Raw genomic sequence first — 24,502 nt, 5'->3', positions numbered from 1 at the left:
TGGGTCCCCTCAGGCCAAACAACCAACAGGGAGGGAACTCAGCTCCACTTGTCAACAGACAAGCGGATTAAAGTTTTACTGAGCTCTACCCACCAGAGCAATACCCAGTTCTACCCACCACCAGTCCCTCCCAGCAGGAAACTTGCACAAGCCTCTTAGATAACCTCATCCACCAGAGGGCAGACAGCAGAAGCAAGAAGAACTACAATCCAGCAGCCTGTGGAACGGAAACCACGTTCACAGAAAGATAGACAAAATGAAAAGGCAGAGGACTATGTACCAGATGAAGGAACAAGGTAAAACCCCAGAAAAACAATTAAATGAAGTGGAGATAGGCAACCTTCCAGAAAAAGAATTGAGAATAATGATAGTGAAGATGGTCCAGGACCTCGGAAAAAGAATGGAGGCAAAGATCGAGAAGATACAAGAAATGTTTAACAAAGACCTAGAAGAATTAAAGAACAAACACCTAGAAGAATTAAATAAACAGAGATGAACAATACAATAAATGCAATGAAAAATACACTAGAAGGAATCAATAGCAGAATAACTGAGGCAGAAGAACAGATAAGTGACCTGGAAGACAGAATGGTGGAATTCACTGTTGTGGAACAGAATAAAGAAAAAAGAATGAAAAGAAATGAAGACAGCCTAAGAGACCTCTGGGACAACATTAAACACAACAACATTCGCATTATAGGGGTACCAGAAGGAGAAGAGAGAGAGAAAGGACCAGAGAAAATATTTGAAGAGATTATAGTTGAAAACTTCCCTAACATGGGAAAGGAAATAGCCACCCAAGTCCAGGAAGCACAGAGAGTCCCAGGCAGGATAAACCCAAGGAGAGACACATAGTAATCTAACTGACAAGAATTAAAGACAAAGAAAAATTATTAAAAGCAACAATGGAAAGATGACAAATAACATACAATGGAACTCCCATAAGGTTAACAGCTGATTTCTTAGCAAAAACTCTACAAGCCAGAAGGGAGTGGCAAATATATTTAAAGTGATGAAAGGGAAGAAACTACAACCAAGATTACTCTAACCAGCAAGGATCTCATTCAGATTTGATGGAGAAATCAAAAGCTTTAGAGACAAGTAAAAGCTAAGAGAATTCAGCACCACCAAACCAGCTCTACAACAAATGCTAAAGGAACTTCTCTAGGCGGGAAACACAAGAGAAGCAAAGGACCTACAAAAACAAACTGAAAACAATTAAGAAAATGGTAATAGGAACATACATATCGATAATTACCTTAAATGTGAATGGATTAAATGCTCCAACCAAAAGACACAGGCTCGCTGAATGGATATAAAAACAAGACCCAAACATATGCTGTCTACAAGAGACCCACTTCAGACCTAGGGACACATACAGACTGAAAGTGAGGGGATGGAAAAAGATATTCCATGCAAATGGAAATCTAAAGAAAGCTGGAGTAGCAATACTCATATCAGATAAAATAGACTTTAAAATAAAGAATGTTACAAGAGACAAGCAAGGACACCACATAATGACCAAGGGATCAATCCAAGAAGAAGATGTAACAATTCTAAATATATATACACCCAACATAGGAGCATCTCAATATATAAGGCAAATGCCAACAGCTATAAAAGAGGAAATAGACAGTAACACAATAATAGTGGGGGACTTTAACACCTCACTTACACCAATGGACAGATCATCCAGACAGAAAATTAATAAGGAAACACAAACTTTAAATGACACAATAGACCAGATATATTTAACTGATATATATGGGACATTCCATCCAAAACCAGCAGATTACACTTCCTTCTCAAGTGCACACAGAACATTCTCCATGATAGATCATATCTTGGGTCAACAAATCAAGCCTTGGTAAATTTAAGAAAACTGAAATCATATCAAGCATCTTTTCCGAGCACAATGCTATGAGATTAGAAATCAATTACAGGGGGAAAAAAACATAAAAAAACCCCCACACACACTGAGGCTAAACAATACATTACTAAATAAACAAGAGATCACCAAAGAAATCAAAGAGGAAACCAGAAAATACCTAGAGACAAATGACAACAAAAACACGATGATCCAAAACCTATGGGATGCAGCAAAAGTAGTTTAAGAGGGAAATTTATAGCAATACAATCCTACCTCAAGAAACAAGAAAAACCTCAAATAAACAATCTAACCTTACACCTAAAGGAACTAGAGAAAGAAGAAAAAACAAAACCCAAAGTTAGTAGACGGAAAGAAATCATAAAGATCAGAGCAGAAATAAATGAAATAGAAACAAAGAAAATAATAGCAAAGATCAATAAAACTAAAAGCTGGTTCTTTGAGAAGATAAACAAAATTGATAAACCTTTAGCCAGACTCATCAAGCAAAAGAGGGAGAGGAATCAAATCAATAAAATTAGAAATGAAAAAGGAGAAGTTACAATGGACAGCACAGAAATACAAAGTATCATAAGAGACTACTACAAGCAACTCTATGCCAATAAAATGGACAACCTGGAAGAAATAGACAAATTCTTGGAAAGGTATAACCTTCCAAGATTGAACCAGGAAGAAACAGAAAATATGAACAGACCAATCACAAGTAATGAAATTGAAACTGTGATTAAAAATCTTACAACAAACAAAAGTCCAGGACCAGATGGCTTCACAGGTGAATTCTCTCAGACATTCAGAGAAAAGCTAACAGCCATCCTTCTCAAACTCTTCCAAAAAACTGCAAAGGAAGGAACACTTCCAAACTCATTCTATGAGGCCACCATCACCCTGATACCAAAACCGGAAAAAGATACTACAAAAAAAGAAAATTACAGACCAATATTACTGATTAATATAGATGCAAAAATCCTCAACAAAATACTAGCAAACAGAATCCAACAACACATTAAAAGGATCATACACCATGATCAAGTGGGATTTATCCCAAGGATGCAAGGATTCTTCAATATATGCAAATCAATCAATGTGATACACCATATTAACAAATAGAAGAATAAAAACCATATGATCATCTCAATAGTTGCAGAAAAAGCCTTTGACCAAATTCAACACTCATTTATCATAAAAACTCTCCAGAAAGTGGGTAGAGGGAACCTACCTCAACATAATAAAGGCCATATACGGCAAACCCATAGCAAACAGCATTCTCAATGGTGAAAAACTGAAACTGTTTCCTCTAAGATCAGGAACAAAACAAGGATGTCCACTCTCGCCACTATTATTCAACATAGTTTTGGAAGTCCTAGCCACAGCAATCACAGAAGAAAAAGAAATAAAAGGAATCAAAATTGGAAAAGAAGAAGTAAAACTGTCACTGTTTGCAGATGACATGATATTATATAAAGACAATCCTAAAGATGCCACCAGGAAACTACGAGAGCTTATCAATGAATTTGGTAAAGTTTCAGGATACGAAATTAATGCACAGAAAGCTCTTGCATTCCTATACACTAACAATGAAAGATCAGAAAGAGAAATTAAGGAAACAATCTCATTCACCACTGCAACAAAAAGAATAAAATACTTAGGAATAAACCTACTTAAGGAGGTAAAAAACATGTACTCAGAAAAGTATAAGACACTGATGAAAGAAACCAAAGATGACACAAACAGATGGAGAGATATACGATGTTCTTGGACTGGAAGAATCAATATTGTGAAAATGACTATACTACCCAAAGCAATCTAAAGATTCAATGCAATCACTATCAAATTACCAATGGCAGTTTTTACAGAACCAGAACAAAAAATCTTAAAATTTGTATGGAGACACAAAAGACCCTGAATAGCCAATGCAATCTTGAGGGGAAAAAAATGGAGCTGGAGGAATCAGACTCCCTGACTTCAGAGTACACTACAAAGCTACAGTAAACCAGACAATATGGTACTGGCACGAAAACAGAAATATAGATCAATGAAACAAGATAGAAAGCCCAGAGATAAACCCACACACCTATGGTCAACTAATCTATGACAAAGGAAGCAAGGATATTCAAGGAGAAAAGAAAGTCTCTTCAATAAATGGTGCTGGGAAAACTGGACAGCTACATGTAAAAGAATGAAATTAGAACACTCCCTAACACCATACACAAAAATAAACTTAAAATAGATCAAAGACCTAAATATAAGACCAGACACTATAAAACTCTTAGAGAAAGACATAGGAAGAACACTCTGTGACATAAATCACAGCAAGATCTTTTTTGACCCACCTCCCACAGTAATGGAAATAAAAACAAAAATAAACAAATGGGACCTAATGAAACTTAAAAGCTTTTGCACAGCAAAGGAAACCATAAACAAGACGAAAAGATAACCCTCAGAATGGGAGAAAATATTTGCAAACAAATCAATGGACAAAGGGTTGATCTCCAAAATATATAAACAGCTCATGCAGCTCAATATTAAAGAAACAAACAACCCAATCCAAAAATGGGCAGAAGACCTAAATAGACATTTCTCCAAAGAAGACATACAGATGGCCAAGAGGCACATGAAAAGCTGCTCATCATCACTAATTATTAAAGAAATGTAAATCAAAACTACCATGAGGTTATCACCTCACACCAGTTAGAATGGGCATCATCAGAAAATCTGCAAACAACAAATGCTGGAGAGGGTGTGGAGAAAAGGGAACCCTCTTGCACTGTTGGTGGGAATGTAAATTGATACAGACACTATGGAGAACAGTATGGAGGTTCCTTAAAAAACTAAAAATAGAATTACCATATGACCCAGCAATCCCACTACTGGGCATATACCCTGAGAAAACCATAATTCAAAAAGACACATGCACCCCAATATTCACTGTAGCTCTATTTACGATAGCCAGGTCATGGAAGCAACCTAAATGCCCATCAACAGAGGAATGGATAAAGAAGTAGTACATATATACAGTGGAATATTAGCCATAAAAAGGAACGAAACTGGGTCATTTGTAGAGATGTGGATGGACCTAGAGACTGTCATAAAGAGTGAAGTAAGTCAGAAAGAGAAAAACAAATATTGTATATTAACGCATATATGTGGAACCTAGAAAAATGGTACAGGTGAACCGGTTTGCAGGGCAGAAATAGAGACACAGATGTAGAGAACAAATGTATGGACACCAAGGGGGGAAAGTGGTGGGGCGGGGGTGATGGTGGTGGGATGAATCAGGAAATTGGGATTGACAACATATATACACCAATATGTGTAAAATAAAAAACTAATAAGAACCTGCTGTATAAAATAAATTAATTAATTAACTTAAACTATACCTGTAAAGTACATAACAGTTGCCTAATAGAAAACACAGCACCAGATGTTTAATTCTATTACTAAACGTCCACATTGTGTTAAAGCTATTTGTGTATATATATATTTCTCCCATGTAGCATGTAGCCCAGAGGCTGGCACTTGTTATGTATTTCACAGATGACAGCAGAATGAAAGAATAACGTGCATGTTGAGTTGAATCAAGCGGAATTGATACTCATCAAGGTTCCTCCTGCAACTCTATGTAGGAGGGGTCTGTACTTCTCTCTACAACTAAGCTCATGGAGGGATTACGGTCTAGACCCAGGAGGGTCGGATGAGAGCTGAGTTTCATGGTGAAACAACCCAAGCTTCTCAACATGCACTCGAGGGGGAGTTATGATTACTGTTATGCTTCTTGCTGGGCAGAACCAAAGACCCCACTCTAGTCCAGTGCCCCTTGATCTGCCAGCCAGGCTGCAATCAGAGAGGGAGAGAAGAGTCATCTGACAAGCCCTGTTCTTTTTCAAACCATGTGGATAATTACTCAGAACTCTATTTTCGTCGTGGTTTTTGCAAATTGATTTTATAATGATTTTTTATTTCAGGCATTTTGGCAGCTCTAAGGGGGGAAATAAAAGAGCCCATTAATGCCAGCATGTGTCACTGGGGACATTGAAGTGCTGAAAAGAAGAAGAAAAATATCCTTAATTAAAGCAGAAAAAGCTAGAGGTTACCTGGGTCTCTAAAATGTTGCCTTGCTGGCAGTCCAATTCTTGGGGCCGTTCATTGCCTCTCGGGGGATGTACATTATTCTGCTGGATAAATTCTTCCAGCCTTAAAACCTAAAACAGAAGAATAAAAACATTCAGCAATGAAACAAAGTCCTATCACCCGGCTGTGGTCATTAATCTGGGACCCATTCCCTTGGGTCAATCAGTTCTGGGGACTGTGCCCCACTAGACAAATCCCAGACACGCTTCTAGAGAGGCCATTTCTAATTAGCTAGTTGCTTCGTCTCTCCAGAAGAAGATGAGCCTGGCAGGTTTACAATATTCCACACTTCTCTTTAAATTATTCACATCTACATAACTATACCAGAGCTGTAGCATGGTTTCCATTAGTTTTCATACCATTCCTGGAAGGCCACCCTATTTCGTTTTTACAAAGTTAGTTGGTAAAGAAGAGGAACAATATTTAAGAATTATACAGATAATATGAGAGAAGAGTGGCTAAAAGCTGTTATTAAATTATAAAGCCTTAATTATGATTATTATTAACCAACTAATTGTAGAGTGTCAATTAAATGGTCTGGTTTCCCTGCTCTAGACTTTGAGAAGAACAAGGTCAATAACCATAAAGGAACCTCAGATGTTGCTAAAACTAATGCTCCTCAGGCAGCTCCTCAGGTGTAAAGTGGGGAGGAGAAGGGACAGACTGAGAGCAAGATTGTAAGATCATAAAATATCGTCCCTGCCTTCAAGGAGCTGTCATCTTATGGAGCAGACAGATGCATGTTTACAATCACAACAGCATTCGGTAGACACATGTACAATATATAAGAGCATCATTAATGGTGTGTTTGCTCTGTGCCAGGCACAGACCTAAGCATTTTACAGTATTAACTCTTTTAATTCTCCTAACAATTACTATGAGGTAGGTACTACTGCAGAGAACTTACAGCAATAAACTCTGTCCAGGGAATTCTAGCATAGTGTTAAGGGCACTGAAGGATGAATAGGAGTCCATCAGCAGCAAGTTCTTCTCCCTAGTAACACTGTCCACAGCGCCTTTAAACTTTGAACTTGGTCCCTGGGTGGTTTGGACAAGTGGGCCCAAGAAGAAAACTCCACTGTTCAGCTGGTTTACATCCATTCCTTACCCTGCTCTCCTTGCCTGCCTCCACCAAGGAGGCCTGACGGCTAAATCCTTGCTTTCCCAGGCTGGCCACGTGGCACAGATGTTACCAATGGGAGTAGGAGTCAGCTGGGGGCTTCCGCATATGCTTTTGTTTTCCCGATGAAGTGTGCAGGCCTGGTCATCCCTGCCCCTCCTTCTTTCCTGCTTTAACTTGGGGCATGACAACTGGAACAGTGACAGTCGTTCTCACAGCCAAGGGGAATCTGAGCCAACTTCTCCTACGTGCAGTGCTAAGAACCTATGATGCATTTAGGAGCCATGAACATATTTTCATTTCTTTCAGAATCAGAAGAAAAAACTGCAGCCTGGCCATATTCACCTTTATGACAGTGCAGTTACAAATTATAATTTTAAATTCTTTTTGATAAAGAAAAGAGCCCAGGAAGGCAGAAGTATCTAATGCCCAGGACACTGATAACACAGCTGGGGCTGGGGAGAGGGCAGAACCAAGATGTTTGCAGATTTTCCAGGCCTGATATCATTTAGCCACAGAATCAACACCAGCAGCCTCCTGCCTCCCTCTTTTATGTGTGACATTAAGTGGCTCTTTGTTAAGCCTCTATAATCAGGCTCTCTGTTATCTGCAGCTGAATTTATGCCCCTGAGACAGCCTTCCTGTCAGGATGAAGTCTTTTTCTTCCTTCCAAGGATGCTAAATGTAAGGAGGTCAGGGAAGCTTCCCAAGATTCCTAGCATCTCAGTTCATCAAAAACTCCTGGAGCCCAGAACCATCATTCCAAGAACAGCTTTTATTCGGGACTTACCTCAAGCAGTGAATTCTGGAGCTTCACACTTAGGGCCTCTTTCTCTTCTTGCAGATGCTTTATTTCATTTTCTGATTTCTTCTTCACTTCCTCCAACTGTGCTTCTACTTCCTAAATGATGAATGGAAGAGTTAACCACACAAGCCACGAAAACATGGACAGGACACACCCTGCCTTATTCCCAAAGGGGTTCAAAGAAACTCACAAGAGTCATAAACTACTATAAGAAAACATAAATTAGGGCTTCCCTGGTGGCGCAGTGGTTGAGAGTCCACCTGCCGACGCAGGGGACGCGGGTTTGTGCCCCGGTCCGGGAAGATCCCACATGCCGTGGAGCGGCTGGGCCCGTGAGCCATGGCCGCTGAGCCTGTGCATCCGGAGCCTGTGCTCCGCAACGGTAGAGGCCACAAGAGTGGGAGGCCCGCGTACCGCAAAAAAAAAAAAAAAGAAAACATAAATTAGAAATACATGAGAAAGTCCAAAGAAAACAGGTACTAAATTCACACCACAAAGTCGAATATATACTGGGGGTGGGGGTGGAGTGGTGGGGGGTGGGGGCAGAGTAAACTCCTGGCTTTAAGTTTTGTAGTGTCAAATAAGAAAACAGAATGGTCATTACTGACAAAGTTCTCATGGTTCTATAAATCAAAAAGCCAACTACATCCTCAGTTGCAGGGAAATATCAAAAGCAGAATGAAATTTCTTCTTTGGCCTTCTCAACAGCATCCTTACTTTAGTCAAAATGATGGGATTCATAGGGCTGCTTCCTCCATGGTCCCTCCCCACAGCCTCATAGTCTCAGCACAAAGCAGATCCAGATAAAAGAACATTCTGGAGCCCATGTGAGTGGTGCAGCTGCATTTTAGCTGTGTGTTCTTGGGCAGATTTCCTAACCTCTCTGTGATTCAATGCATTACTTACATGCTTAGCACAGTTCTAGGTACATAGTAAGGGATCGATAAATGCTAAGTAGTACTATTCTTACAGATGCTTATGCTTTCTGATCTAGCTTAATATCTGGGGAAATTTTTCAAGTGTCTAGAGCAGTGGATGAAATATTCTGTTCCTCGTAGCTGAATTTTAGGTAGATATTAAGTCATTTATTTGTTCAACAAATATTTATTGAGACCTACCATGTGCTTGGCACTGTTCTTGAAGCTGGGGATAAAAACAGACAATATGCTTACTCACCAGGAGCTCACATTTGCGTGAAAGAGATAGGTAGCAAAGTCAACAGCTATAACGCAGTAGATACCATGTTGGATGGTGATAATTGATTACACACCTTTATGGTCTAACTGGAAGTAGATAGACATATTAGCAGTTGACATTTACTGAGTGTGTACCATTTTCTGGGCGCTTTTCACAGATCATCTCGTTGATCCTTATGAAAACCCTATGAGCTAGGTAGTATTGTTAAAGCTCATTATACAGATGAAGAAATGAAGCTTGAAGAGGTTAAATAACTTGCCCAAGGTCATGCAGCCCGTAAGCAGAAGAGTCAAGATCCAAACTCAGGAAAGGATGACTCCTTGGCTGTGCTTCTTCCCTGCCTGCATGGGTCCAGTTATACGTGGACATTTTTCAACAGTAAATACTACAGTACTACATAGTCTGTGGTTGGCTGAACCTTTGGGTGTGGAGGAACTGCAGATACGAAGGGCCTACTATAAGTTATACTTGGATTAACTCCCACATTGTTCAAGGGTCAACTGCAGAATGAATGGACTTTATGGCTGATCGAATGTGAGGGATGACAGAGAAATTATGGATTTCTGGATTTCTGACTCCTGGATTTCTAACCTGATCATCTAAAGAGATGCTACTGATCATCTGGATGACACCTTTACACTCTCTATGGGGCCAGCCCCAGGCCAGGCCAGTGGCCCTGGGGTGCCGCTTTGCATTGTCCCTGGGGTCAGTCATTTAAAAGAGAAGAAAAGAGGGCTGTGATTAGATTGTAAGGGTCGCATGATGTGGACACTTAGGCCAATGTACAGTGTCTTCAGTAAATCCACCATCTCCTTTTGCAGGGCTTGTTGCTTTGGAGAGTTCATTTTCTGAAGATGATAGATAAACTTTTTGTTTAAAACAAGTTGAGATAACTTAAGCAACATCAGAAATAAGGCCGTCCCCTCAGCAAAGATTCTGATTTTTTTTACTTCATTATTTAGTCCCTCATTCACAGAATCTTTTATTGAACAGAAGTTTTGTTTAACACGCTTATTGGTGCAGACACTCGCTAACTCTGCCAAGGCATGTTCACTGTAACAGCACAGTGGAAACCCCCTGTGAGAAAGATGCTTAGCATAAAGCAGTGGCTATTTCTAATCTTGCACAGCCTAATGTCCTAGGGTATATGTAATCAATCACAGCTTCAGCTGTTGCCTTGACAAATGGACCTAAAGGGAAAAATTTTCCCCCCAAATTTCCTCAAGTGACCTTGAGGATTTCAACAGGAAGCGTTAACATTCTCTTCCTAACTCGTGGAAAGAGAAAAAACAACTACAAAGACAAGAACGTGAGGAAAAAGAAGGAGATGAATGCTTTCAGGTATATAAATTGCTGCATCCCACCCCTGGAAGAAGGCTCCATGGGTTATGAATTTACAGGATTCACAGAGTATTTTCATAAGCTCTGTTCTCATTTAACTCTCATAATACTTATGGAAAAAGGCTTTATTGCATCCATTTCACATGAAGCAAATCCAATGGCTGGTAAGAGGCAAAAGCAGGACTCCCACCCTTTTTCTGCTTTCTTGTCTAGATTGTCCACAATTACTGGCAGTTTAAGAAAAGACACATAAGGGAGCCACTGTTGACGGGAACAACAAATAAGCAGCCACAGGAAATCACCAAGCAGAGATTTCAGTTGGCATTTTAAAGGAAAACACGTTAACTTTTTTCAAGAAGAAAAATCACTCCTTGGTATGTATTTATAGTAAAGTTCCTGCTGTAGCTGAAAGAGTAAACCGGTACAAAGCCTGAAATGTCACTCAGAAGGGGAAGGCAGAAGAGATAATGATCTTAAAATTTCCATACTGTATAAAAACTATAACCCACAGCAAAACATTGCAAATAAACTACACTTCAATTTAAAAATTTGAATACAGAAAAAAAACTATAACCTACAGACCCAAGACGTCCAAACAGAACCCCAAACAGAAAAACACAAAGAATATCACACCATGACATATCATAATCAAATTGTGATATGATAAAGAAAAAAGTCTTAAAAGCAATCAGAAAACAAAAAGATACACTATGCACAGGGGAGAACAGATGAGAGTGGCTACCAACTTTTCATCTGAGGAAAATACAAACCAAAAATTTTTAAAAGTTGAACAGCATCTTTAAAGTGCTGAAAGAAAAAAAACTGTTAACCTAGAATTCTATATCCAGCAAAATAACCTTCAAAAATGAAGGCAAAATAAAGACATTTTCAGACATATAAACACTGAGAGAATTTGCTGTGAGCAGACTGACACTACAAGAAACATTAAAGGAAGTTCTTCAGGCCAAAAGAAAATGATACCAGATGGGGCACTTGAATATGCCAAGGGAATGAAGAGGGTAGCAACGGTAAATCAGAAAATATAAAAGACTTTAGTTTTCTCATTTAAAAATTCTAAGAGATAACTGACTAAGGAAATAGAAAAGCGATGTAGACTTTATAACATATGTAAAGTAAAACATATGACAACAACTTCACAAAGGTTAGGAAAGGCTAAATAAAAATAGTGTGTTGCTGTAAGGTTTGTACAGTGAAGTATATATGTATTGCTTCTCCATACAAACCTTACAGCAACACAATATGTATGAAGTAACATCATATTATTCGATGGCAATGATAAAGTTGCATGTTATAAATCCTACAGCAACCATGGCACACCATCCCCTCCCCAAAAGAAGGATATCTAACAAGTCACTAGTGGAGATAAAAAAGGGAATACCAGGGCTTCCCTGGTGGTGCAGTGGTTGAGGGTCTGCCTGCCGATGCAGAGGACACGGGTTCGTGCCCCAGTCTGGGAGGATCCCACGTGCCGCGGAGCAGCTGGGCCCGTGAGCCATGGTCACTGAGCCTGCGCGTCCAGAGCCTGTGCTCCGCAACGGGAGAGGCCACAACAGTGAGAGGCCGGCATACCGCAAAAAAAAAAAAAAAAAAAGGGAATACCAAAAGCTACATATTCAAGTAATCAAAAATAAACAGGAAAACAGGCAAAAAGAAAAAAAGATGTGACAAAAAGAAAAAAAAAAACTCAACAGTATGGTAGACTTAATGATAATTACATTGAATGTAAATGGTCTAAATGACCCTCAAAAATCAGACTGCCAAGCTGAATAAAACAGAAAATCCAGCTATCCTATTTGGGTTGGCCAAAAAGATCGTTCAGGTTTTGTAACAGCTTACGGATCCCGAACGAACTTTTTGGCCAACCCAATACAAAAGCACTTTGACTAGAAAGACACAGGTAGGTTAAAAGTAAAGGAATGGATTAAGATAGACTGTAACACTAACCACAAAAATGATAGAATGTCCGTATTTTTATCAAAGTAGACTTCAGGACAAGGAATATTCCATAATGAGTAAGGGGCCAATTCACTGAGAAGACATAATAAGCCTAAATGTGTATGTACCTCATAAATAAGTTTGAATTTATCTAAGGCAAAAACTGACAGGACTAAAAGGGAAAATATAAAAACTGACTTAAATTTGATATTTCAATACTCCTCTCTCAATAATCAACAGAACAAATAGAGAAAAAATTAGTAAGGAAACAAGGTACTTGAACAACACTATCAACCAACTTAACCTAATTATCATTTATGAAACACTCCCCTCAAGAGCAGCAGATCCATATTCTTTTCAAGGGCACCTGGACCATTCACCAAGATAGACCACCCCTGGGCCATACAATAATATGAGCTAATTGAAAAGGAAAGAACAGAATCTGTCCTTTGATCACAAGAGAACTAAATTAGAAATCAATAACAAAGAGATATCTGGAAAGGTTCCAAATATTTGGAAATTAAGCAACCTATTTCTCAATAATGAAGAGTATTTTTGGAGTTGATAGAAATAAAAAGTTGAAAAGAATTAGACAAAATTATTCACATTCATATTATTACTGAAATTAGAAAGCAGAGGCCTAGAATGGTTTGGGGTGACTTATTTAAGGTGACAACGTGGCTGCTTCCCCAGCACAGCACTTCTTACACCCAGACTTGACAGATGGTTTCAGTGCATGTCTTGTTCCTCCTTCCAGACTGTGAGCTCCCTGTAGGCATGGCTGATTCCTGTATCCTTGCATTGCTCAAAACACCAAGTACGCATTCAATGAATGATAAATAAACCATAAATGGATATTGGCAGGGTGAAGACCTGAAGGCTGCTCTCCAAGGCCCAGGGCAATGTTTATTCTGTTCTGCTACATAGACAGAGGGCAATAGTTAGTGGTTTTGGAGTCAAGGCAGCCCTGACTCACACCCAATTCATGTGATACTCAAGTGACTTCATTTCCCAGGTTCCTCATCTGTGAAATGGGAAAACAAGCCCTGCCTACAGGGCTGAGGTAAGAATTAAATCATGGAGTGGAGAGCTGTTGTTCCTTTTGGCTGCCCGGCCTCTGATCCTTCTCTGAATGTTAGGGAAATTCTCTATCTGACACATCAGAGCCATCCTTCCACCACAGAACCAGAAAATGTCAGACTTACCTTCCCAGACTCCCTTGTGATGAAGGCATGGGCATGTGATCGAGGCATGTGACCAATCAGACACACCCACCCCGGATTTTGAATTGGAAGCCATCGATACGTACAAGCTGGAGTCATAAAGGATCTGGCAACTGAACTTCCCAGGGGCAGCAGGGGCAGCCATTCTACAGCAGCTCTGACTGATGGAACTTTCCGTGATGATAGAAATGTTCTAAAATGTAATGTAGCTAATGTATAGAAATCCCTCAACACTGTGCTATCCAATCTGGGAGCCACTAGCCACATATGGCAATTGAGCTCTTGAAATGTGGCTAGTTCCACTGAGGAACTGAATTTAAAATATTATTTAACTGTAATTGATTTAAATGTAAATAACCACATGTGTCAAGAGGCTACCATATTGGACAGTGCAGTTCTGCAGGCAACATCCAGGGCCCAGTGTTGGTGGTGTCAGCTGTGTAAACAGAAGGTCTGGGCTCAGACATGGCAGCAAGGGTGTCTTCATCACTGAGCAGTTTGCCAAGCCCAGTTCCCTGGTTTTCCAGAAAGCTTTTCATTACCCTTTACTAAATTCCTTTCTTACCTAAACCGCCCAGGGTGGGTTTGTGATGCTTGCCACCCAGAATCCTAAGTGATACAAATGAGGTGTAGAACGCAGCAGTGTCTAGAACAGCTCAGTAAGGACTCAATAGATCTTTCCACACTCTCCTAGGAATCAACGTGGGCGAGTGCTAACTACAGGACACATACTCTGCTCTGTCTGTGAAGATTAAGTCGTAACATCATCTAATCCTACAGACAGGAAAGGCAGATAAACTGTCTGGGTGAACTCCAGCCCACCTCTTGTGGTGTCTTTTTCAGGTTAAGGTAGCATTCAGGATACACAACATATTTATACTCAAGGGCCCAAAGGAACAGTGTGCTCTTAACTCTAGAGGGGAAACCGGTATCTATTTTTAGTCCATGAACACCAGATCTGGGACCTCTTCAAGTTTTTACCTTCCTGTAGTCTGCATGGCCTAATTTATATAACATATATCCTCAGTTTGTAGAAATGACTATAGTTTTTAGAAAGAAAATAAAAAACCAGGAGGAAATGCAATTTATTTCTACATGATTCATTTCCCAAATGGATCCATGCCCCTGATTAAAGCTGAAGTGGGATTTCTACACTCAGAGTCAGGCTTGGCTGACAGGTTACCAGGGCAACCTGTAGCTCTGGGAGAGCTACTGTCCCTCCCACTGATTGTGGCTCAAGATGGAAAGCGGGTTCAGCTTTCCTCCAATGAGGATTGGATTTGTGCAACCAGTCACTGCTCATGGGGAGGAAAGTGCTTTCAATACAGCTGCTTCCCTCTGTGTGCAGGGATGGGAAACCACGGCCTCTGGAGTCAGGCTGTCAGGTTTTAATGTAGCTGCACCACTCACTGTCTGTGTGAGTGGATACATAACATCTTTGAGCCTCAGTTTTCTCATCTCTGAAATGGGGATATGAACACTCATTTTGTAATCCTGTTGGGAGGATTATATGTGTTCATAAGAATAAAGTGCTTTATAAAGTATAGTGGACACTAAATAATATTATCACACATGATGTTATCTAATGCACATGGTAACTAATTACAGCCACCGTTTACCAAACTTTTGCTACATTTTGTACACTGAGATGAGTTTATATATAAAACCATATTTAGGGGCTTCCCTGGTGGCACAGTGGTTAAGAATCCGCCAGCCAATGCAGGGGACACAGGTTCGAGCCTTGGTCCAGGAAGATCCCACTTGCCACGGAGCAACTAAGCCTGTGCGCCACAATTTCTGAGCCTGCACTCTAGAGCCTGAGGGCCACGACTACTGAAGCCCGTATGCCTAGAGCCCATGCTCCGCAACAAGAGAAGCCACCGCAATGAGAGGCCCGTGCACCACAATGAAGAGTAGCCCCTGCTCACTGCAACTAGAGAAAGCCCGCGTGCAGCAATGAAGACCCAACGAAGCCCAAAGTAAATAAATAAATAAATACATAATTTTAAAAACCACCATATTTAATTCATATAACAAGCCCCCAAAGTATTTATCCTTATTTTCAAAATCAGGTTTCAGAAAGATTAAGTGACCTGTCCGTGGTAGTAAAGCCAGTGAAAGAGTCGGGACTTGGACCCAGGACTAGACTTTCTTAAGTTCATTTATTTATCCAACACATATTTATTGAGTATCTACTACTCTTCACCACCACACATTGTATTCCTCAGTGATATATGATTATCTTTCAGTGAAAAGTCATAGTGATAATGCAAGTTCTTAGATTAGAAAGAAGCCTTCTTATAATAATTAAAGCACCACCTATGCTCACAATAATACTGGTATACTTCACTCTTTACCTAAAGCATTCATATACATGTTATTTGCTTTCCTCAGCAAACACGAGGGATGATGCTTTGCATTCCCTCTCAGCAGAAAACGCCCCCTTTGGTGGGAAGTTGGAACAGTACTCAGAGGCTGAGAAACTTCTCTCCTACTGGTTAATTAATTACCTTCATCTACCTAGTGCCTCTTACGCCCCAGGCACTATGATGTGCTTCGTTTTTTCACACATGGATTACCTCATGCAATCCTCGCAGTTACTCTGTGAGGTGCTATTATCACCATCTGTTTTATAAATGAGTAACTTGGGGCCCCGCAGAGTTTCCCTGTGAGGAGTCCAGGTTAAATAACTTTCTGTGGTCACAGAGCTAGAGGGTGGCAGAGCTGGGATTTGAATCCAGGCAGGCTGCCAGGCCTGCGTGTTCACTTCATGTTATTTCTCTCTGTTTTTGCAGATTAGAGGATTTGAATTTCCCTAAGTTAAACACTCATATGACACAATTCCACCCCATGTCAACAACTCTAGGCCCTATTGTCTCACAGCCCTGGGGTGCCCTGTCTCCTCCTGAAGACTCTGAACTCCCTCTGATCAGAGAACCAGCTGAGATCTATATACAAGAGGAGCTCAGTAAATGTTTGAGGAAGGAAAGAAGAAACAAAAGAGGAAAGGAGGGAGGTAGAGGCAAGGAAAAACAAACGGAATGGTATCTCTGAAAGGGGATCTCACCTTCTGTAGCCTCTGCCTCTCAGCTTCCACTGATGAGCGAACTAATTGGATTTCCACCGTGTGCTTCTTCACCAAGTCTTCTAGGCGCTTCACCAGCTGGTCTTTGAGATGTTTCTTCTCCTCTTCTGTCTGATCTTTGATTTTACGAAGGTCTTCTTCATATTTTTGCTTCATATATTCTGTTTCAATACATGCCTCTTTCTTGGTCTATAAAAAGAAAAAGGGCTTGTAAAACTGCCAGGGTGGGGAGAGGAGGAGATCACCATTTCTCTTTTGTGTTAACTTCAACAATGTTGATTACTGATTTCAAAGCATGTATCACAAGGTACAATAAAGTTTAAAAAATCAAGTTTGATATCTGTAAGAGACTTCACTTTATCCACCATCGGAAAAGGGCTTTTTGGAGTAGTGTATCTATTGTCATAGGATCAGATATTCCAGCCCATACTATGGCGGTTTCTAAAAAATGCTTTGTTTGTTTTGACTGGGAACATATAGCAGGAATCTTAAGCAAGCTTCCAGTTTCCCAGGAACTAATGATAAGGAGTTGGGGGCATTCTGCTACATTCTCAGTCTCCTGGCTTCACGTGCAATGACATGCAGTTGGCAGGACGTTGGCTGGAACTTCACACCCATGCATGCACCCCTGAAACTATGGGACCTGTTGCTTCCAAGTGGACCTGTCATGGTTTGGGGCTGGCCTCCATCTGAAGCTCATTCCAGCAGAGTCCCCCTGTGATTGCTCCATCCCCAGGACTGGGTCAGACAGTACCTGTGTATCTGTGCCTCCTTTCGTGCATGGACACTCCTTGGGAAAGTTCTGATCCTGCTGAGGATGGAGACTGCAGGCTTCCAAATCATTCTCTTTCCCTAGGACTTTATTCTCTGAAACCCTCTCAGTCTTCATATCATCTGCAAGTACAGTGTCAACATCATTGGGAATGCCCTTGGCCTTGGCCTCATGCCTGAGGCCTCTGCAGTTGGGTTGCCATTCTGCTATTCAACTATTTTGCCCTTGACTCCCCTATGTAATCCCTGCTCCATGGCCTTCTGGCCTCAAGCAGGGTCCAAGTGGTGATTGTCACCTTTGCCCAAGTAGCATCTTGAGTTCAAACAGTTGTCCGGCTCTCCCTTCTTAAACCAGTCATCTTCAAATTTTTTGATTGTGCTTTCCATAGTTTAAAAAGAAATTGAGGACGTTCCTGGATATATGTACATTCAAAGGATTTAAATAAAGAGATCTCAAGTATAAGACAAAAAATAAATATAGTTACAATTGCTCAGTTTCTTCCCATATGCCCTACTTCTGAGACCACTGCTGTACACCCTCCATACCCTCTGGTTCCAACTTGTACTTTCCAGCCCGAGGTGATTTCTTCTTTCCCAGACACCTCACTGCTGCCTGGGCCGCACCCATGATAGCAAGGCATGCTGTGGGCTGTAAAGTAGCAGTCCCATAAACTCCCTAGAGGCAGAGCCTATGTTTTGCGCCTTTGTTATATCTCCCAGTGTCAAGCTGATGACACTGTACATACTCAAGCACTTTCTGATGAGGGAGCTCAGTGGAAAGCACTTTGGAGTCAGATAATCTGAGACTCAAACACCACCTCTATCACCAGGCAGCTGGCTGGCCTTGAGCTAGCCACGTTAACTTTCTCAGCCTCATGTCTTCATCTGTGACATGGGATACTGACGATACCTAACTCACAACATTATTGGGAACACCCAATAACATCACTGTGTGAATGATGTTAAGAGTATAAAGCATTGTCTAAGTCTGGGGAAAAGCCAGAGCTGAGAAGTTCAGGCACTACGGTGGATCTGGTGGAGAACTTTCTGGGGGGCCAGACATCCTTTTGCATCATGCCTTTTAAATACCTGACCTGCGGCAGCTCTGGATGTCGGCTCACTTGTGTCCTGCATGGATGGGACTTGCCCACCAGGCAGGTCAGATCAAATAGCCCTGCCCTCCACTCTGCTCCCTCAACAGTCTCAAGGCTGCAAGCAGCGTCAGGCCAACCTTTGCTGTGTAAGGAAATCGTTCCGGGCATCTCACCGCTTTTCTGTGTCACATGACACTCCTGCAACATTAGTCTGTCTTTGGCAACAGCCAGCTTCTCCCCAAGTTTTTCTGCGGTGCTTTTCAACTCTGAATTCTCCTGTCGAGCCTCCTTGAGTTGCACATCCAGGTCCTAAACAGACAGAAAGGGTCTCATTTCTCTTGTTACAGTTCTGGGTCGAGACATCCTATGTACATCAGATCTGAAAAGTGGGTAAGTGCACAGCATATGCCTTTAATCTCTGGAATTCAGTGGCTCGGGGTTCACCAAATCCCCACTCATCCTCTGATTGGCTGTGTAACTTCTGGCAAGTTATTTAACCTTTCTGTAGTGAGGATCAAATAAGATAGTGTCTGGGGCAGAAAAAAAAAATGCTCAGGGAGTATGAAGGATACTAGCTGCTGTTACTTTTAGAGATGGGGCTCTGTGAGTCTGTGGGCCTCATGTAACTGACTTGTCAATGGTCTGGCTTTCCACAAATACAAAGCCCCAAGGATATTAGGACAGCAAGTTGTTACGGAGTGAGTGGGGGCTTTAGAATCAGGCTGAATTGAGTTCAAACACTTTGTAGCTGTGTGACCAGCTAGGCCCATCCTTAAGCTTCTCAATTTCAGTTTTATCTTCTCATCTCTAAATTGTAAGTCTCTCAGCTCTCAGAGGACAGGGATCAAGGCCGGCTCACCGTGTGTCTCCTGCCCACAGCCCCGGCCTGGCACATGGTAGGTGTTCCACACATACTTGCTGAATGAATGTGGTTGAACTCCATGGAGGTAATAATGCTCGCTCTGGCAGAAGCCAAGGGCTTCACGCAGTGCGTGACACACGGTAGGTGTTCGACACTAGGGGCCATGCTTAGTCTCCCATTTGGAAGGTAGGAAGAGTCCCTGATTTACCTGAATGCGGTCCTTCAGCTTCTGGGCGTACTTCTTCAGGTCACTTATCTTGCGGCCTCTGTGCTCCAGATCCCCTTCTAGCTTCCGGACCTGGGCCTGCAGGGCCGCCTCCTGGGCCTGGAAGTTCTTCCGGAGGTCGGTCTCCTTCTCCTGCCACTGCCACAGGGCCTCGCTCACCGACTGCTGCATGGCCTGCTGGACGGCCTCGTTCTCCCGCTCGTACGTGGCCTGCAGCTCCTCGGCCTTCCGAGCATAGTCCTTGCTCAGCTGCTGGTTCTCCGCTCGCAGCCGCTCCACTTCCAGTAGGACCTCCCGCATTTCGGGGCCGCAGCCCAGCTCGGCCTGGGGCTCGGGACCCTCCTGGGTGAGCCCGCCCCACCGGGGCGCCTCGTGGCCGCTCATGTGCCGGAGCCTCTTCTCGTAGTCGGCCTTGAGCTCCAGCATCTCCTTGGAGAGGGTGAGCACCCGCTCGGCGTGCTCGGCCTCCACCCTCAGCTCCCTCTCCTGGGTCTCCAGCCTGCACGCGGCCGACCGGGCCAGCGCCTCCTGCGTCAGCCGCTTCTGCAGCTCCAGGGCGCTCTCCAGGGCCTGGACGCGCTGCCTCAGGGCCTCCTCGCCCGCGCGGCCCTGCGCCTGCAGGAGCCTGGCCTCCGTCTCGGCCACCGCCTTCCGCAGCTCCTCCTGGTGGGCCTCACGCAGCGCCTCCATGCCCGCCTCGGCCTCGTCCTGGCGGGTGTTGAGGGTATAGATCACCTGCGGGAGAATTCGCGGAGCCGGGTTAGTGGGAGGGGCATGGGAGTGATTGAGGGGCCACGTGACCGGAGAGGGCCACGTGACCGGAGAGGGCCGTGACGTAGGCTGATCCCCACGAGCTGCACCTGAGAAGAGGATTTGAGTGGAAGTGATTTATTAGAAACTGTCCTCAGGAGAAACCGGTAAGGAGTTCCATTGGGACCTCTGGGAAGCACCATGGGAATCCAGTGAAGGGTCTGAAACAATCTGGGACGCAAAAAGAGCCCCTCAAAACCAAACCAAAACAAAATACAACAAAACACTAGAAAATAGAATCCAGCAATGTAAAAACAGGATTCCACACCATGACCAAGTGGGATTTATCCCAAGAGTGCAAAGTTAACATCTTAGAATGGGATTGACATATATACACTACTATGTGCAAAATAGATAGCTAGTGGGAACCTGCCGTATAGCACAGGGAACTCAGCTCTGTGCTCTGTGACGACCTAGATGGGTGGGATGGGGGCGGGGGGGGGGCGGGCAGAGAAGGAGGGAGTTCAAGAGGGAGGGGATATAGGGATACATATAGCTGATTCACTTCACTGTACAGCAGAAACTAACAGAACATTGTAAAGCAACTATGCCTCAATTAAAAAAAAAGAGAATAAACAGAAAACCGAAAATAGTAAAGAAAAAAAAAATCAATGTGATACACCACGTGAATAACATAAAGGACAAAACCCACAAGATTGTTTCAACAGACACAGGAAAACCATTTGACAAAATCCAATACCTCTTCATAACAAAAACACTGACCAAACTAGAAAGAGAAGGGAACTCCCTCAACCCAATAAAGGGCATCTATGAAAAACCCACAGCTAACATCGTACTCCATGGTGAAAAACTGTTCTCCATAACTTCAGGGCTAGATGCTGAATACACATTCAGAATCTCACAAAATCCTCATGGCAGCCCTGCAAAGTTAGTGTTTTTCTCCCCATTCTAAGAATGAAACATTGAGGTTCAGAGAAATTAAGCAACTTTTTCAAGGTCACAAGGGATAAGAAGATTTGAATAACCTGTGCTCACAGCATGGTACTGCACTATCTCACCATCCCTCTTGAACATTCATTCATTTACGCATTTACTGAATATCTCAGATGTACCATGTTCTGTGCTGAGCACTAGGAATATGTGCTGATCAATAAGGCAACTGAGAGCTTCCCTGGTGGTGCAGTGGTTGAGAGTCCGCCTGCCGATGCAGGGGACACGGGTTCGTGCCCCGGTCCGGGAAGATCCCACATGCCGCGGAGTGGCTGGGCCCATGAGCCATGGCCGCTGAGCCTGCATGTCTGGAGCCTGTGCTCCACAACGGGAGAGGCCACAACAGTGAGAAGCCCACGTACCGCAAAAAAATAATAATAAAAAAAAAGGCAACTGACATTGCGACCTCAAAAATATTATAATTGGTCAGGAGAGTCTGCCAAGAATATGGTCAGTTTCAACGCACTAAGTGCTATGTGAGGGCTCAGCACCACTTACTAGGGAAACACAGAGGGAGGGTCTAGTAGAAAAGACGACTTCCCCGAAAAAGGGAGCCTTGTCTCCTCATCCTTGGGGGTGACCCGTTCCCTTTTGCATGTCAACCTTCATGTGGGTAAGAACAGTATGACTTCTTTGTGTTGTATCATAGCACTTGGTATGAAGTTGAGCACACGACAGGTTCATAATAAGTATCTATTATGGTACTATTGCTGGTCATCAAAGATTCATGCTTTCTTTCCACAGAGTTGCTGCAGAGGAACAGCCACCAAGCAGAGACCACATTTCCTAGTCCCCTTGCATCTAGATGGGACCATATGACTAGTGATTGCCAATGGAATGTGGCCAGAGGTGGATGTGCGTCATCTCAGGGCCAACGCTGGGGTTAGGGTTAAGGGGAGGGTTAAGAAGGAGGCGTGTTCTTTCCTGTCTCTTTTTCCAACTGCAAACTTATTATGGAGTGCAAGATGGAAGGTGCCTGGGTCCTCAGTGACTGAGTAGAAGGCCACCTGCCCACCAGGAGCACTGGCCTTGATCTCTACACGAACAAGAAATAAACTATTGTGTTGAGCCTCTGAAGTCTTGACATTTATTTGTTACAGCAGCTATGATCATCCTGGGAGAACTCACAGGACTCAGCATATAGTCATACTCATGGCTATGATTAATTATAGAGAAAGGATACAAAGCAAAATCAGCATGGAAAAACGAGCTTGGCAGTGGTGGAGGTCAGCGGGGAGTCTGGAGGAAACGAGGTGAAAGCTTGCAAGAATCCTCCGCGAGTGGAGTCACACAGGACTTGCTTAATTTCCCCAGCAAGGGGGTGTGACAACACATGTGAAATACTGCCTACCAAAGGAGCTCATTGAAGACTTAGCAAGGTTTTTATTGGGGGCCAGTCGGGTAGACAACTTCTTCTCGGCATTACCAAAATTCCAGACTCCCAGAAGGAAATTGCTCACATAAATCACATTGTTTGCACGAACAGTTAAGGCCTACTGAGATGTTCTTATTAGTGTGGGTGATGGGAACCCTCTGGAAATCCACGTTCCCAGATGCCAGCCAAGGGTCAATTTTGCAAGCAGACCATTCTAAGGATAAGCAGTCTCAGGTGTGCTATGTTAACTTTTCTGCAACCTGACACCCCAACTGATAAAAAAAGATTGACTTTTATTTTCAGTGGAGTCAAGCTGTGGTAGATCAAATCTTACCGTAAATGGGGTTTTCTCACGGTGAAGAACAAAACATCCTTGTAAGGTTTATTCCGTGAAATTTGGCATTGGTTATTCCATTGAGGATAAAATAAATGAGTGATGGTGGTGGTGATCTTGGGAACTGCGGTTCCTATATTCACTATACCTGTACAACAGAAAACTTCGATGGAGATCCAGTATATTCTGATGCCACTAAAGCACTTAATGAAGAAAGAACCCAAACATTGTACCCAGTTGAGTGAGAACCATGTCGCCTGGATCGGGGTCTAAAGGACTTCAGCTTTTTCCAGCATTCACTCATGTGAGTCTGCCCTGTCTGTGAAAATGCTCCCCGTGGGCACACCCTTGAATTAACACAAGATCAGATTTCAGGCTGGAGGTAGCAGAGAGGGTCTCACACTAGGCTCGAGCCTCAAGGCACTTTGGCATGTACACTTTTATTCGTGGTGTCTTGCAATTAAAGTCCCCAAACAATCCCCACCAAAGACCTGCCCAAACTGTTCTCTTAGGCTGAGATCTGGTTTCAGAACTTTTGGCTTTCTAGAGGTGCCAGACCCACCGTCTCCTGACCTTCCTTAGAAGGTTACTCCAAGGGTATGTAGGCATAACCTGGAAAGTATGATACATTATTATTCATATCATATTTTAGTCACCATCCTTTTTTATACACATATACATTCATATGCACCATGATTTTCTTTTATTTCATAGATATCTTGGAGATTATGCCATTTCTGTATATAAAGAGATTCCTCATTTCTATTTTTGGCTACTTCCTATGCCATATCATATGGATGTGCTATGAATTATTTCTCCATTACCTGCTGATAGACATTAAGTTGTTTCTCTGTGGAAGATCATCAATATGTTTACTTCGGTGTCATTAAGTAAAGTTTCCCTTACTCTTTTTTTCCATTCCTGCTGGTAATCTTGAGGTCCAATTTTTGCTTATGAATGCGACAAATGAAATTCCAGAGCTTGGTCTTAAAAAACTAATCTTCACAGTTAGTATAGAATCTTAGGAAAGAGATGAAAGCGGTGTCTCCTCTCCCAGTCGTAGGTGGGGAGAGATGCCATTTTCCATCATAAAACTGATATGAAGAATCTGTGTTAGAATTCTTCAGTTCAAAAGCATCAAACTCATTTCCCTGAACAACATGGAGACATTTGTGAATGTTCACAACTGTGCCCATGGCAAGGGCACTCCTGGCACTACTCTGTTGGGTCCTCTTGCCTATTCTCAAGTCAGTCTCATCTTTTTCCACTCTCTCCACTTCCTCATTCTCACAACCTTGATCTCTGAGCTTGCCCTCCTTCTTCCCCTAGCCCAATA

General features: G+C 42.5%; 1 protein-coding gene across 1 annotated transcript in view; it reads right to left on the bottom strand.

Annotated features, from left to right (window-relative positions):
- FAM184B (family with sequence similarity 184 member B) overlaps positions 1-24,502 on the bottom strand; it is a 112,233-nt gene that overhangs the window by 45,252 nt on the left and 42,479 nt on the right. The window contains exons 2-7 of the mRNA XM_065878291.1: positions 19,679-20,431; positions 18,782-18,917; positions 17,498-17,637; positions 16,726-16,932; positions 7,927-8,037; positions 5,980-6,087 (exon numbers count right to left, since the gene is read on the bottom strand). Of these exons, the coding sequence (XP_065734363.1) occupies positions 5,980-6,087; positions 7,927-8,037; positions 16,726-16,932; positions 17,498-17,637; positions 18,782-18,917; positions 19,679-20,431 (1,455 nt within the window). The remainder of the gene's footprint in view (positions 1-5,979; positions 6,088-7,926; positions 8,038-16,725; positions 16,933-17,497; positions 17,638-18,781; positions 18,918-19,678; positions 20,432-24,502) is intronic.

This window comes from Phocoena phocoena, chromosome 5 (genome assembly GCF_963924675.1).
Source record: "Phocoena phocoena chromosome 5, mPhoPho1.1, whole genome shotgun sequence".
Taxonomy (NCBI): Eukaryota; Metazoa; Chordata; class Mammalia; order Artiodactyla; family Phocoenidae; genus Phocoena; species Phocoena phocoena.
The sequence above is the reverse complement of the archived record's forward strand: the minus strand, read 5'-3'. Positions and strand labels throughout refer to the sequence as shown.